The sequence below is a fragment of the Lampris incognitus genome, chromosome 12 (genome assembly GCF_029633865.1).
Source record: "Lampris incognitus isolate fLamInc1 chromosome 12, fLamInc1.hap2, whole genome shotgun sequence".
Lineage (NCBI taxonomy): Eukaryota > Metazoa > Chordata > Actinopteri > Lampriformes > Lampridae > Lampris > Lampris incognitus.
Window position 1 is genome coordinate 5,098,368 of NC_079222.1, and position 16,037 is coordinate 5,114,404.

General features: G+C 44.4%; 1 protein-coding gene across 1 annotated transcript in view; it reads left to right on the plus strand.

Annotated features, from left to right (window-relative positions):
* The window catches only part of shroom3 (shroom family member 3), a 61,188-nt gene that overhangs the window by 16,062 nt on the left and 29,089 nt on the right, over window positions 1–16,037 (plus strand). The window contains exons 3-12 of the mRNA XM_056291179.1: window positions 3–265; window positions 3,140–3,404; window positions 4,250–4,299; window positions 5,694–6,150; window positions 6,916–7,209; window positions 8,137–8,596; window positions 9,215–9,345; window positions 11,505–11,702; window positions 11,996–12,510; window positions 14,692–14,922. Coding sequence (XP_056147154.1) covers window positions 3–265; window positions 3,140–3,404; window positions 4,250–4,299; window positions 5,694–6,150; window positions 6,916–7,209; window positions 8,137–8,596; window positions 9,215–9,345; window positions 11,505–11,702; window positions 11,996–12,510; window positions 14,692–14,922 — 2,864 coding nt within the window. The remainder of the gene's footprint in view (window positions 1–2; window positions 266–3,139; window positions 3,405–4,249; window positions 4,300–5,693; window positions 6,151–6,915; window positions 7,210–8,136; window positions 8,597–9,214; window positions 9,346–11,504; window positions 11,703–11,995; window positions 12,511–14,691; window positions 14,923–16,037) is intronic.

A 16,037-nucleotide genomic window follows, 5' to 3' on the forward strand; every position in this document is an offset into this window, starting at 1 on the left:
TCTGCCTACTCCTCCTTCTCCACCAGCTCCAGTATCCCAGAATACCTTGCATCCACCCCCTCCTTCAGTGCCGAGCGCTCCTATTCGCTAGAGACGGTCCCTCAGAGAGGTGGAGGAGAGATGCAACAGGCGGATATCCGATATGTGCGGACCGTCTACGACCCTCAGCAAGGCCTTTCCCAAGAACACGAGCTCAGTTCTGCCTCGGCCGCGGTGCTACGCAGGGACGAGCTCCGTGGAGCTGGAGGGTCGAGGGCCGGCCATGGTAATGCTAACCTTCTAAGAAGGTGAACGCTCAATGAGAGTTCGTATCAAAGGAGTTGTGTGTAATATTTTGGCTTTCCCGAAGTAGTTATGGCCAGTAATCGACGGAGGTTCCCGGATGGTACTGACTGAAACTAAGTAAATAATTCACATACACTCATACACGGATACACATAACACTCTCCACATTTCTATAACCGGAAGCACAGGAACTGGACTCGCTAAGTGGTATTGTTGAGTTTTGTTGCTTAAAACCCCCCTCACAATTCTCAACAATGTGTTAATGGCAGCACGCTGAAAGCTGCTGAAGGTGTTTGAAAATGGTCAGAGTTGGAAAACATGTTTTGTATTTGCCGCCTTCCAACTCCCCCCCCTACCCCCGCTATCTCTCCCCAATTGTATCCGGCCAATTACCCCACTCTTCCGAGCCATCCCCATCTCAGCTCTACCGCCTCTGCCGATCTGGGAGGGCTGCAGACTTCCACATGCCTCCTCCAATACATGTGGAGTCACCAGCCACTTCTTTTCACCTGACAGTGAGGAGTTTCGCCAGGGGGACGTAGCACGTGGGAGGATCACACTATTCCCCCATCTCCCCCCCCCCACCCCCTGAACAGGCGCCCTGACCGACCAGAGGAGGCACTAGTGCAGCAAACAGAACACATACCCTGTCTATACCCTGTGTCTGTAGGGACGCCCGACTAAGCCGGAGGTAACAGGAGGATTCGAACCGCCGGTCCCCGCGTTGGTACGCAATTGAATAGACCCGGCCGGCCGCCTTTCTTTTGAAATTGTTTTGTTTTTTCTTGCTTTGATTTGTTGTTAATCACGCCCCCGAACGATAAAGGTCAGTATTCAGGTAGAATTAGACACAGAGACTTTCAAAGTTGTCAGTAGGAACACAGTCCATTAGCTCCAATCAAAATGTCTATTCACTCAAGATGTTTATTTTTCCTGTTCTCTTTTTCTGTATTTTGTAGTATATTCAAAGTTAAACATCAATAATAATCATAATAGTAATAACAACTTTATTTATAGAACACTTTTCTTAACAATGTTACAAAGTGCTTTACAAACTAAATAAAACCAGACAAGGCAGAAAGGAGAGTAAGACCAAAGGACATGAACAAAGAGGAAGTAACAACAAGAAATTAATAAGACCAAATAAGTATGAATAAAAATGAAAACAGTATAGATAAATAAAAACAAATGTCAAACATTTCCAAAAGCTTTCACAAAGAGAAAAGCTCTAAGAAGAGATTTAAAATAACTGGAGACAGTTTGTCTGAGGTTAGTAGGAAGAGAGTTCCATAGTGTGAGGGCTCTAACAGCAAAAGCCCGATCACCCTTTTTGACAAACCATGGCCTGGGAATAACCAGCAGGGCTCCATCTGTGAATCTTAATGGTCGAGAGGGTGTATACCAGGTCAATAAATCAGAGATGAATTTAGGAGAAAAACCATTTAAGGCCTTAAAAGTCAGCAAAGACTCTTTGACAGGCCACCAAGACTAGTACCAAAAGGGCTGATGGAATTTGGGGGACAGAACAGAAGGACTTCAGACTTATCATCATTAAATTTAAGAAAATTTTGGGACATCCAGGATTTAATATCAGAGAGGCAAGTTGTGAGATTTGCTAGGCTGCTAGGATCTGTGGGTTTTAGTGGCATGTATAACTGAGTGTTGTCAGTATAAAAATGGTCAAAGACATCATGATTTTCAATAACCTGGCCAAAAGGTTATTGAAAAACAGAAGGCTAAGAACTGAGCCTTGAGGGACACCACAACTCAACTGAGCCATCGAGGTATTAAGAGTTACCCAGAACAACAGAAACAGTTCTGTTGGAGAGGTATGAGCGTAATAAACTAAGAGCCAAGCCATTGATGCCAACCCAAGTCGCCAAGTGATGTAAGAGGACACTGTGATCAACTGTGTCAGAGGCAGCACTTAAATCTAAAAGAACTAAAATCGAGCAGTCACCTCTGTCTGCAGTCAGCAGTTTATCATTAGTAACCTTAACTAGAGCTGTCTCGGTACTATGAAGTGCTCTAAAACCAGACTGGAAACTGTTAAAAACACTACTAGTATTTATAAAAGATATCAATGGAGATGAAAATACTTTCTCCAGAACTTCAGATAAAAAAGACAGTTTGGAGATTGGTTCGGAGTTACTTAAAGACAGGGGATCAAAATTAGGTTTCTTTAATAATGGGCGAGGGTCTGTGCCCCTGACCAAGGCATGGCAAGATGAACTGGAGTTGGTCCCCTGGCTCTGTTCTAGTGGCTGCCCACTGCTCCTAGCTACACAGCTAGAATGGGTTAAATGCAGAAAAAGAATTGCCCCATGGTGGATTAATTAAAAAAAAAGAGTAGTAGTAGTAGTAGTGAACAATGGCCTGCTTAAAACTGTCTGGAAAAGAACCAGAGACCAAAGAATTATTAAGAATTTGCTGACTAATAGGGCTAACAGTGGAAGATACCTCCTTGAGCAGCTTAGTGGGGATGATGTCTAAGATGGAGGAGGAGAAGTTCATAGATTCCTCTGTAGGTATGGCAGACGTGCTGCCATGTTGGAAAAAGATTAAAATACAGATTTTAATGTTCTCACCTCTTTTTTCCTGAACTGATCCCTGTAAAAGTTCAATCTTCTTAGAAGTTAAAGCTGCAGTAGGTAACGTTGAACATTCTAATGGACGTCCTTCCACCGCTCGCTCTGCTGCCTCGTATCACTCCACTAAGTCCCTTCCACCAAAGATCTCTGCATTACGTTTCAGACCCTTACACTTGTGTACAACTAGGAAATGTCAAAGCGAGACTCGTGAAACTTGTGCTGTAGTTGATAGTCATCGGTTTGTGTTTATTCTATACATCCAGGGTCATCAGCTGGGATCTGTTACCATGGTCGCAGCAGCAGCAGTGGCAGTAGTAGCGGTGGCAGCAGTGGTGGTGGGGTCTCAGCATCAAACCGACACAGCGTGGGTCCGATATGGGGTCTGGCGGCCATCCGCACTTCCTACGAGAGCCTTAAGGGGGCGCCTGCTCCTCCACAACGCAGCGACAGCTATGCCGCCATCAGGAACCACGAGAGACACGAGAGGCCAAACTCCTGGTCCAGCCTGGAGCATGCTCGCTCTCTGCGGTAAGTAGAACTGATCAAATAAGAACAGATGTTTAAAGGAACTAGCCTTAATTCAAATGTAAACAAAATGGTTGCTCCACTATCAAACTGCAAAACTCAGGATGGGAACCTGCTATCCCCCCCCCCCAAATTTACTGCCAGGTCTGTTAATACACTAAACAACTAAATCTGAGTTTCTAATGTTTTGTGATGCTGTAACGGGTTTGTTTACTTCAGTAATCTTTGCAAACGTTGAAGTAAAACAGGTCCTTATTTTCAACTATGATCAGTTGAGTGAGACACAACATGCTTATTTTCAATATATAACTCAAATTCCTTAATTATGTAGGTGTACCTCAATTTTATATGGCCCAAAAAAAAAGAGCAAAAGATTAGGCCTTTAAAGTGGTGTTGGAGATGTGATAAGATAAGAAAAGGCAGGGTTGAATTTAAAATTAAAGGTTGCATGAAAAGATGAGAGTAGAAAATTAAATGTCCTGTGGTAGTCTGCAGCCCTCCCGGATGGGCAGCGACCGGGACGGCTCAGAGAGTGGGGTGATTAGCCAGGTACAATTGGGGAGAAAAAGGGGAGGGGGGATCCCAAAAAAGAAAATACAGGAAAGGACATTATTGTATTTTATAGGTCACATGAGACATTACCACCACTTTTCATCAGCCAGATTCATTGTAACAACACGAAGGGGCAACAGAGGCGCACTGTAATTTACTCTGAGCAGACTTTATGAGACTCACAGTCGTAAACTGAAAGGTGAACTTTGATGCAGCTTGTTCACTTCTGTAATTTCATGTACTGTTGTCGAATCAAATCTAAACTTCTCTAAACTAATTAGATTTATGTAACCCAGGTCACTGCATAAGGGCTCGTGGCAGCACTCCAGCGGTTCGGTGGCTTCAGGTACAAACATTTCTTTCTTTTCCATTGTTTCTGTGTTTCTCAAAGAAGATATCGGTTTATTTGCTGCAGGCTTGAAACACAGGGATTTGGTCTGAAGTCTAGATTACTGTCATAACAAAGTTATGTCATACTCACGTCCATTTCGATTCCACCTTGAGTTTATCTCAGCTACTGTTTTGTGTCTACTTTTTATTTTATATGTATTGTTAGTCTTTGTGTATTCTTTATACAGTCTAGAGTACTGTGCCAACAATACTGTCACATTCACATTTATTTCAATTCCACCTTGAGTGTATCTCAGCTACTGTTTTGTGTCTATTTATGTCGATTTCTATTTCTATTCACCGCGCTAACCACTGTGGCACGGTGGCGCAGTGGTTAGCGCGGTCGCCTCACAGCTAGAAGGTCCTGGGTTCGAGCCCCGGGGTAGTCCAACCTTGGGAGGTCGTCCCAGGTCGTCCTCTGTGTGGAGTTTGCATGTTCTCCCCGTGTCTGCGTGGGGGTGCTCCGGTTTCCTCCCACAGTCCAAAGACCTGTAGGTCAGGTGAATCGGCTGTACTGTATTGTCCCTATTGTGTCGGCCCTGTGATGGACTGGCGCCCTGTCCAGGGTGTCTCCCCGCCTGTTGCCCAATGATTGCTGGGATAGGCTCCAGCATCCCACGACCCCGATTGGGATAAGCGGCTTGGATAATGGATGGACATATTTTATAATACAATCTACAAAATGCTTGGGATTTGGAATGCAGTCAATTAAGTAAACGTCTCTTAGCTAACCGTCTTGGGAAAGACATTATTGACTACTGCAATTCTATCCTCTTTGGTCTTCCCCTCAAGTGTCTTCATAAACTTCAGTTGTTCCTGAACTCAGCTGCCTGTATCATGATCAGTACTCCTTCCACAGATCATATCACTCCTGTCCTTCAGCAACTCCATTGGCTCCCTGTTAAATACCGTATCGAGTTCAAGATCCTGCTTCTCACCTTTAAGGCCTTTAATAACCTAGCTCCTTCGTATCTTGCCGAACTCCTTCATATCCACACGCCCTCCCGCACTCTCAGATCCTCTTCTGCTCTCCAACTCACTACACCATCGGCCCGCTTGACCACCATGGGGTCTAGAGCCTTCAGACTCTTTTTCCACCTTCATATTCCACCTCAAAATGCACCTTTTCAAACTGGCATATCCAGTTTAATCCCGACTTTAATGGTTTCACTCACATTGAGGTTTCGCACAGATGCTGATTATTATTACTATTAGTATTATTATCATTATTATAGGCTGTCATGTATGGTTGTTGATGTTTTGTGATATTTTTATGCTCTTTGTGCAAAGCAAATTTCCCTTGGGGGCAATAAAGGTTTCATTCATCCAGTTTTATCTTCGTCCTTCCAGCCAAAGGCTCTTTTGGTGTAGAGGGCCAACTCCACACCGTGATGGAGAAGAGCCCTGAGAGCAGCCCCACTACCAAGCCTCGACAAGGGGGAGGAATAGTCCAGTCTGGTCCTTCTCCTGGAGCCTGCTGCGAGGCTTCTGTCAGTGCTCACCAATCTGGCCGCATCATGCTCCCCACAGGCATGTACCCGGTTTCCCCACCCGAGCCTCATTATGCCCAGATGCCATGCTCCAACCCCGGCTCTGGCAGTGTCTACCCAGCGTTGGCCAAAGAGAGCAGCCGTCAGCAGCAGAGTGGTGGAGGGAGGGATGGGGTCTTGATGGAAGGGTGGCGAGATGGAGGAGTGATGGCTGCAGAGAATGAGTTTCAGAGTAATCATTTTTCTACTCCCTACCCCCAACTGTCCACCTCTATGGCCTCTACCCAGTTCAGGAATCAAACCCAGGAGGCAGAAGGGTAAATGGTTTAATTATTTGTATAACCGTTTTTTCTGTCCGTTTAGTCTATTCATCCATGTATCTCGCTCCATATCTATCTATCTATCTATCTATCTATCTATCTATCTATCTATCTATCTATCTATCTATCTATCTATCTATCTATCTATCTGTCTGTCTGTCTGTCTGTCTGTCTGTCTGTCTGTCTGTCTTTCTGTCTGTGTCTGTCAAGTCAAGTCAATTTTATTTGTATAGTCCAATATCACAAATTACAAATTTGCTTCAGGGGGCTTTACAGCAACACAACATCGTGACATGTCTCTAGTAGAGACAACCTATTTGTACCTACGGACGAGTCACCACACACCATCATTTTCACAAGGCTGCTTTGACTGCAAATGCACTAGAGCTAACTGCTAAGCTAAGCTAGACTCGAAGCTAGTAACAAACTAGGAATGAGAGACTGCCTACTAAACATGAGAGTCGTTTGAGAAAGAAAACTAGAGAATCTAGCAATAAGTGAGCTAAGCACAGAAAATAGCTAAATCAGTAGAACAAATGAAGAGCTTAGGGCAGAACATAGAGAAGAGATAGTACGAGAATAAACAGCAGTTATCAATCTCACAAAGCCGACTCTCATTAAGGCGGAAGCCGGAAACAGGCTCAATTTAATCTGTCTGTCTGCTTTTCTGTCTGCCTTTCTGTCTTTCTGTCTGTCTGTCTGTCTATCCATATGACAACAACCTAGAGCCTTAAGGCTAATCTATTCCTCTGCCATTACTAGGCCCCAACAGGAAGACGACAGCTATAGGCTCTACAGGGCTCACCTCCAACCACCAGGAGCTGGAGCTGAGGGCCAGGCTGTAATCCCAAGGCCCACAAACCAACAAGGGCCTCTCAGTCAGAACCTACAAGGGCCCTCCAGTCAAACCTCACAGTGGTCTCACAACCAAATGGTCCAGGGCCACAACCAGGATTCACAGGATCTTCAAACCAAATCAACCCAGGGATACCTACCCACTCCTGTCCAGAGGAGAGATCCCTTCACCCCTGTCCAGCCCAGAGGAGAAGGGAGCAGGTATGGAAGGAGGGTGCGAATGTTGGTTAGTTAGAAGGGTTGTATTAGTCGAGTATGAACTGAGTCTTGTCTCGGACTTCACAACATAATGACTTGGACTTGACTCGGTTTCACGCACACACACACACACACACACACACACACACACACACACACACACACACACACACACACACACACACACACACACACACACACACACACACACACACACACACACACACAGTAATTAACAATAAACCTGGGGGAAAAGGAAAGTTTTGAGTTTGCTTTTGAATGTGTACACAGTTGTGGTGGACCTCAGGTCAGAAGAGAGCTGGACAACAGTACCTGAGGGCACCCTCACCAGACTTGGATCTAACTGGGTACTGGGTACAGCTAGAATGCCTCTGCCTGGTGATCTAAGAGGCCTGATCGGGTTATAATCAGTGCAAATCAGAAATGTACTGAGGAGCCAAACTATAAGAGCTTTGTGGACTATTAGCCGGATTTTGAAAGTGATTCTTGGTTTTACCAGGAGCCAATGAAGTGATTTCATTGGTCTTGAGTTGGACTCACCACCTTCAAGTCTTGGACTTGACCCAGACTTGATAAGCTTCAGTTTCTGACTTGACTCAGAGTCACCTCTCCTAAAGACTAGGTCTGGACTTGGTCTTGGTTGGGTCTTCCTAACTATAAAGCTAGTTATTCTGCTTATACCACGACCCAAACAAATATACGGTGTGTTGGTTGGTTGGCTTGCTGGTTTAGTAGCTGGCCTTATATAATCTGTATTTACCTGTTGAGTTTTTTAAGCAGAACGATAAGTCGGTAAGGTTTTGGTGGGGAAGATGATAATGATTATCTTCCTCCTCATCTCCTTCCTCCTCCTACTTACTCATTGTTTTCCTGCTTCTGTTCCCCTCCCTCTATCTTCTGCTTCTCCAGAAGTGTAGACCAACCCAGTGTCCATCCAGAGCCCGTGGCGTCTGCCAGGGTAGCCCAGGGCCAAGTACCAGGAGCACCAACTCCTCGCCAGCCCCCCCACACGCCTTCACCCCACCTTCAGCCTCAGTCCAGCCCCCAGATTGGTGAGCTGAGACCACCGTCTTCTCTCCATCCCCACACTGACTCCGCAGCACTGCAGTGGGACAACAAAGACAGGGAGCAAGAGAAAGAACACCCCCTGACGCGTCTCGAGAATGCTTTGGCAGAGGTCCAGCGATGTGCCAGCCCAGACAGCACTGTCACCACCAGCAGTAGCTACAGCGAAGGTGGCCAGGTCAACAATGGTTACCAGGTCAGCACCCGGAGCCTCTCCGTTCTGGAGAAGGTTAATCGGTTTGAGCAACGGGAGCAGGGAGGGAAGCCGAGGAGTCACACTACAAGCAAGGCCGGCCAGCACAAGGTGAGTACACAGTCCTGCGATACATTCTACTTGAGAATGCTCGGTGGCTGCCATTTTGCATTTTGTTTTTTAATTATATTTAAGTTTCGGTTTTTTCACTTTTTTTATTTTTTTATTTATTTTTGTTTTTTTTAAAGGACTGTCTGGTAAGATTTATGCATCAAATAGAAAAGGGAGGAAAGGGCAGACAAAATGATTTTTAAGTTTAGATATATGTGTTAGTTTAGATATACGTGTACTTGTAATTTTTGGATGTGTTTGTGTCTGTGTGTTGCACTGCTGTGGGCTGGGGGGAAACCATGTTTCGTTTCATTTCATGTGCAGAAGTGCATGAAATGAAACGACAAAGTGTTTCTGATTCTGATTCCTCGTATGCTGTCCCAGTTGTCCCTTTGGGTAGAAAACAACAGGAACGACACAGTAGTGTCCCTCTCATGTTTATATTGGTGCAAATATAAACAATATGTTGACGTCAAAGAAAATCTGAGATCATGGTGTTAACCTCACTGAATCTCTGCTGGCTTCAGAGGCGAGACGATGACGTCACTGGATGTATTTTACGCAGTAGTTGAAATCTTGTAAACCATCCTGAATCGGATCATCTGTTTGTGCTCCCAGAATCTGCCTAATGAGAGAAGCAAGAGCTGCACAGACGACCTCAGAAATATGCTGGAGAGGAGCACAAATGGAAATAAAGCCCACAGGACTATGAGCTACAGGGGCGGTAGCAATGACCATACACAACACAGGTAGATGATCACTTGATGTGTTTTTGTTTTTTTTGTACAAACTAACCATGTTGGTAATGTTTATAATGCAGAGAAAGGCAATATATCGTGCAACAGGGAAACTGACAATTGGTTTAAACTAATTTAGATAAAATTCCTATCCAGCTCTTTAAATTTAGACCAGAATCAGTAATCACATTGAACTTTTCATGGCCACAAAGTTACAACATGGCATGATAAAACTTTCACCAACATTCTTTTATACGTAGATAACTATCCTGGGTTCGAGCCCCGGGGTAGTCCAACCTTGGGGGTCGTCCCAGGTCGTCCTCTGTGTGGAGTTTGCATGTTCTCCCTGTGACTGCGTGCTGGGATAGGCTCCAGCATCCCCACGACCCTGAGTAAGGATAAGTGGTTTGGATAATGGATGGATGGATGGATGGTCTTTTCCTCATTAATATTCATAAGCTGAGCTTTGAGTGACAAGTACAAACCCCAATTCCAATTAAGTTGGGATGTTGTGTAAAACTTGAATAAAAACAGATTACAATGATTTGCAAATCCTTTTCGACCTATATTCAATTGAATACACTACAAAGACAAGATATTTAATATTCAAACTGATAAACGTTATAGTTTTTTGCAAATATTCACTCATTTTGAATTTGATGCCTGCAACACGTTCCAAAGAAGCTGGGACAGGGGCAACAAAAGACTGGGAAAGTTGAGGAATGCTCAAAAAACACCTGTCTGGAACATTCCACAGGTTAACAGGTTAACTGGGAACAGGGGAGTGTCATGATTGGGTATAAAAGGAGCATCCCCGAAAGGCTCAGTCGTTCACAAGCAAGGATGGGGCGAGGTTCACCAATTTGTGAACAACGGCGTGAGCAAATAGTCCAACAGTTTAAGAACAACGTTTCTCAACGTACAACTGCAAGGAATTTAGGGATTTCATCATCTCCGGTCCATAATATCATCACAAGATTCAGAGAATCCGGAGGAATCTCTGCACGTAAGCGGCAAGGCCGAAAACCAACATTGAATGCCCGTGACCTTCGACCCCTCAGGCAGCACTACATTAAAAACCGACATCATTGTGTAAAGGATATTACCACGTGGGCTCAGGAGCACTTGGGGAAACCATCGTCAGTTAACACAGTTCGTCGCTACATCTACAAGTGCAGGTTAAAACTCCACCATGCAGAGTGAAAGCCATATATCAACAACACCCAGAAACACCACCCGCCGGCTTCTCTGGCCCGAGCTCATCTGAGATGGACTGACGCAAAGTGGACAAGTGTGCTGTGGTCTGACGAGTCCACATCTCAAATTGTTTTTGGAAATCATGGATGTCGTGTCCTCCGGGCTAAAGGGGAAAAGGACCATCGAGATTTTTATCAGCGCAAAGTTCAAAACCCAGCATCTGTGATGGTATGGGGGTGTGTTAGTGCCCATGGCATCATGGGTAACTTGCACATCTGTGAAGGCACCATTAATGCTGAAGGTACATACAGGTTTTGGAGCAACGTATGCTGCCATCCAAGCCACGTCTTTTTCAGGGACGTCCCTGCTTATTTCAGCAAGACAATGCCAAGCCACATTCTGCAGGTGTTACACCAGCGGGGCTTCGTAGTAAAAGAGTGCGGGTACTGGACTGGTCTGCCTGCAGTCCAGACCTGTCTCCCACTGAAAATGTGTGGCACATTATGAAGCGCAAAATACGTCAACGGAGACCCCGGACTGTTGAGCAACTGAAGTCGTACATCAAGCAAGAATGGGAAAGAATTCCACCTACAAAGCTTCAACAATTAGTGTCCTCAGTTCCCAAACGCTTATTGAGTGTTGTTAAAAGGAAAGGTGATGTAACAGAGTGGTGAACATGCCCCTGCCCCAGCTTCTTTGGAACGTGTTGCAGGCATCAAATTCAAAATGAGTGAATATCTGCAAAAAAAACCAATAAAGTTTATCAGTTTGAACATTAAATATCTTGTCTTTGTAGTGTATTCAATTGAATATAGGTGGAAAAGGCTTTGCAAATCATTGTGTTCTGTTTTTATTTACGTTTTACACAACGTCCCAACTTCATTGGAATTGGGGTTTGTACAAGCAAGTGATGGCGGTAGTGGTTGGGCAGGGTTTCATAGTTTGATGATTTGATCTGATTGGCTGTATCTAAGGACCCCAGCAGACCCGAGCTCTGCCCTGCAAAGGAGTCGCAGTACCTTCCAGCTGAGTGAGATGAAGGAGGACGACAGCAGCAGCCGAGAGCTCCCCAGGAGAGGAGAGACCTCGATGAATGACACCAGCCAAGAGTTCCCCTGGAAACAGGACCTTCATGAGATAATGGGCTTCATCCAAGACACCTCCTTCAACAGGTAAAATTGAGATCGATTAGAATTTAGAGATTAAGGTAATGAATTCAAATAGATTCTTTCATCAAAACACAGGTCATCCTGCAAATACAACTATATGTTTCTCTTAAAACACTAATAAGTTAGAGGCATTTTTTCACACAACTTACTCTGAGCCTTTTCTTCAATACCTTTGTCTGATTCTTCTCTTTAATTTATAGATATTACATTTCTGTATGGTCATTTTAAAATTTAAGAAAACAACAAGTTATTTGCATATCCTCTTTTTCTGAGGTTGTTTTTCCATATCTTGCCAGAGCATACAGGGATTCTTTAAAAGATGCCCAGTCCAAGGTTCTCCGTTCCACCTCCTTCCGACGGCGAGACCTCAGTGCCTCATCCGTAAGCCCTCCTCCTCCTTCAGCTCCTCCCCTTGCTGCCTCCTCTTCCAACTACCACCATCCTACCTCCTCCCATAGTCACCAGCCTCCACCTGTCCCTGCCAAAGTTCATTCTCTGGAGAAGAAGGGCCCCAAAACCATGCCCAAGCCGCAGGGCCCTGTCCCAGTGCCAGCACCTCTCTCCTCCAATCTGCAGCCAGTCAGCTCTCCTCACACTCCCAAGGAAAGACACATGGTTAGCCCTGAGGTCAGGGGACCTGACGTCCCGGCCCTCCCCAGCGTACCCCCAGTGGGGCCCCCTCCATCACGGATATGCGGCCGAAAGCGTCTGACCATGGAACAAAAGAAGCGCTCTTACTCAGAGCCAGAGAACATGCACGAAGTTGGGGTGTCAGACGCCGAGACAGTTGCCCTCTTCAGGCGTGGAGGAGGTAATGATCCAGTTTCTTCATGGGGGTCTATTCTTTTAATGGCATTTAGGCTGGTATTTGAAATAAGTAATTTTTGATATATGGTAATTTTGGGGACAGAACAGAATGACTTCAGACTTAGCATCATTAAATTTAAGAAAATTTTCAGACATCCAGGATTTAATGTCAGAGAGGCAAGTTGTGAGATTTGCTAGGGCACTAGAATCTGTGGGTTTTAGTGTCATGTAGCTATAACTGAGTGTTATCAGCATAAAAATGGCAAAGCACATCGTAATTTTGAATGACCTGGCCAAGGAGCAGCATGTATATAGAAAAGAGAGCGGGGCCAAGACCTGAGTCTTGAGGGACACCACAACTCAGCTGAGCCATTGAGGAAGTAGAGTTACCCAGAACAACAGAAAATGTTCTGTTGGAGAGGTAAGAGCATAATAAGCTAAGAGCTTATTAAGACCTTGATGCCAACCCAAGTCTAAGCGATGTAAGAGGATGTTGTGATCAACCGTGTCAAAGGCAGCACTTAAGTCTAAAAGAACTAAAATTGAGCAGTTGCCTCTGTCTGCAGTCACTAGTAGGTCATTAGTAACCTTAACTAGAGCTGTCTTTGTACTATGAAGTGCTCTAAAACCAGACAGACTGGAAACTGTTAAAAAAACTATTAGTGCTCATAAAAGAAATCAACTGAGATGAAATTACTCTCTCCAGAACCTTAGATATAAAAGACAATTTGGAGATTAATCTGTAGTTACTTAACACAGGGGATCTAAATTAGGTTTCTTCAGCAATGGGTGAAAAATGGCATGCTTAAAACTGTCTAGAAAAGAACCAGAGGCCAGAGAATTATTAAGAATTTGCAGAATAATGGGGCTAACACTTGAAAAATCCCCTTTGAACAGCTTAGTGGGAATGATGTCTAAGATGCAGGGGGAGGAGTTCATATTGGAGACTGTACTCTCTAACACTGACATTGTAATTGGCTGAAACCAATGATCAGTGTCTACCCATCCTTGTCCAAACTGCACCGTGTAAAACTAGGAAAAAAATCAAATCACCTCCCCTGGCTGAACAGTCACAGTCATGCCCCTTAGAAGAATGTAGAAAATCAGAACGACAATGGAAGGTCAACAAATCAGAATTATCACATAACACCCTAAAAATACCTTAAAAACCAAGTGTTAATTTACCAGAAGGTAGTTAAGGATGCAAGATCAGCGTACTTCTCTGAAATGACATCTAGAAATAGCCACAATCCTAAAGTTATCTTTAGGGTAATTGATTCTGTTATTAATGGTCCCTCCCCTTTTTTTTTAACCTGATGTTGAGCTGTCTGAAAAATTTCTCAATCATTTCAGGTAGAGAACATCAAGGTAGAGAACATCATGTCCCAAATTTAGCCTGGCCCTTGCATTCGTTCCATTCCCCATATTAATTCTGCCCCTTTTACCCACTTTCAACCAGTTAAAATTTCGAGTGTTAGAGAATAGTCTCCAATATGAACTCATCCCCCTGCATCTTAGACATCATTCCCACAAAGCTGTTCGAAGAGGTATTTTCAAGGGCACGAGTGTGATTGTTCAGCCACAGGAGGTGATTTGATTTTTTTTTTCACCCCTAGTTTTAAACAGTGCAATTTGGACAACGATGGGTAGACACTGATCATGGAATGAAATTAACAGTGTATCTGGATTGAGAGGGGATATAGAGGATGATGAATTAAAAGCATCACAGAATTTAACTGCAGAACCAGCGTTGAGAATGCAAGAGTGTGTTTTAGGATAGCGACTAGGAATAGCGAGCTGTAGTGGAACTTTGAAAATGACGGCCCTATGGTCAGTTACAAGCATATCCACCAGATTAAGACACCCGAGAGAGAAACCAGATGAGGGTACAAGGTCTAAAATGTGACCTTTGGAATGTGTGGCCCCTTGTCTCTTGCAAGACGAGGTTTTCCAAATTTTGAGCTTTTGTGAAACATGATTTTGGAGGACTTACAATGCACATTAAAAAGGCTATCCAGTGATTCTTTCTTGTGGCAAAAGTTGGTAGTACTAGTTTTAAATTTTAAAGGTTAGCAAATAGTGTCAAAATGCTGCCATATATCAAGTCTATAGGACCAAGCTCTGTCTTTGTAGCTTGGACCGCTTTCTTATCTTGTCTCTGACTCAACCCCTACCTGTCCATCAGAGACCAGCGTGGCAGACCGTAGGAGGATGTTCGAGTTGGCTGCCAGTCGCAACATTGGAGGTGGGCCCCCACAGAACAACGTATCGCGCCCAGAGCTGCGCCAACTGCAGCAGGACGCGCTAGCTAACTACGTGGAGAGGAAGAGAGGCCAAACAAAAGCAGAGGGAGGACAAGGAAGAGCCCAAAGACCCCACAGTGCTTATATACAGCCTGAGACCAACAGCTACACAGGTAGATGGATGGATGGATGGATGGATGGATGGATGGATGGATGGATGGGTGGGTGGGTGGGTGGGTGGATGGATGGATGGATCAGTCAGTCGATGAATGGGTGGATGGAATTTATGACTTAAAACAATTATCAAAAGACTGATAGAGGAATGGACGGCTGGATCAACATTGTGTATGAATAGGTAATGATCAAAATCATTACTTCACTGGATAAAGAGAGAAATGGATCATGGATAGATGAAATGATCAGCGAATGGATAAATCAATGGGGGGAAAAACACTATTTACTAGAGAAAGAGAGATTGTAGATGGATCCAAGTCAGATGGAAAAAAACTGGCTGGTTAATGGAAGAAAACTGTTACTGATTGTTTGAAGGGTAGATGGATGAGTCATTAGGAAGATGGACAGATGGATCAGCATTGCATGGATAGATGAGTGGATTGATAGATGGTCAAAACCATTACGTGAGTGGATAAAGAAAGATTGTTCATGAAGAAATGAAATGATCAAAGAATGAAGAAATACATGGAAAACATTATTCACTAATGCAGAGGGTGAGACAGATGGATCCAGGACGCATGGAGAGATAAATGGATGGTGAATGAAAGAAAACTGTCATTGATGACTGTTTAAAAGGGACAGGCAGATAGACTGATAAAGGATAGTTGGAAGAGAGAGTAGAGACCTGATCAGAGTGGGTCAACCCCGGCTTTCAGCTGGTTTGCGGCTGATTTTTATTTTGCCCAACAAGCATTTCAGAAGTTTAACCAATTGCCGCTCTGAGGGCATGGCACGACAGGCAACCCTGTGATGGACATCTTACAAAAGGACATCTGTAGACACGTTTTGTCCATCCAGCCAGTGTTACTACAAGCTCAAGTGACTGAATTGTGCATACTGACATGTAGGCAACATTGGAGTCTCATAGTCATCTCACGCTCCTGTCTTCGGATCGTGGGAGGAAACCCTCACATGCCAACTCCACACTGAAGTGCTAGGATCAAACCCAGGACACCCTTACTGTGCAAACCATGCAGACTACTCCCCCACCATGCTTCCCTTCCTCTACAGGAGCTAATGTTAACTCAACCTCAAACCATCTCTGTTTCTCCCA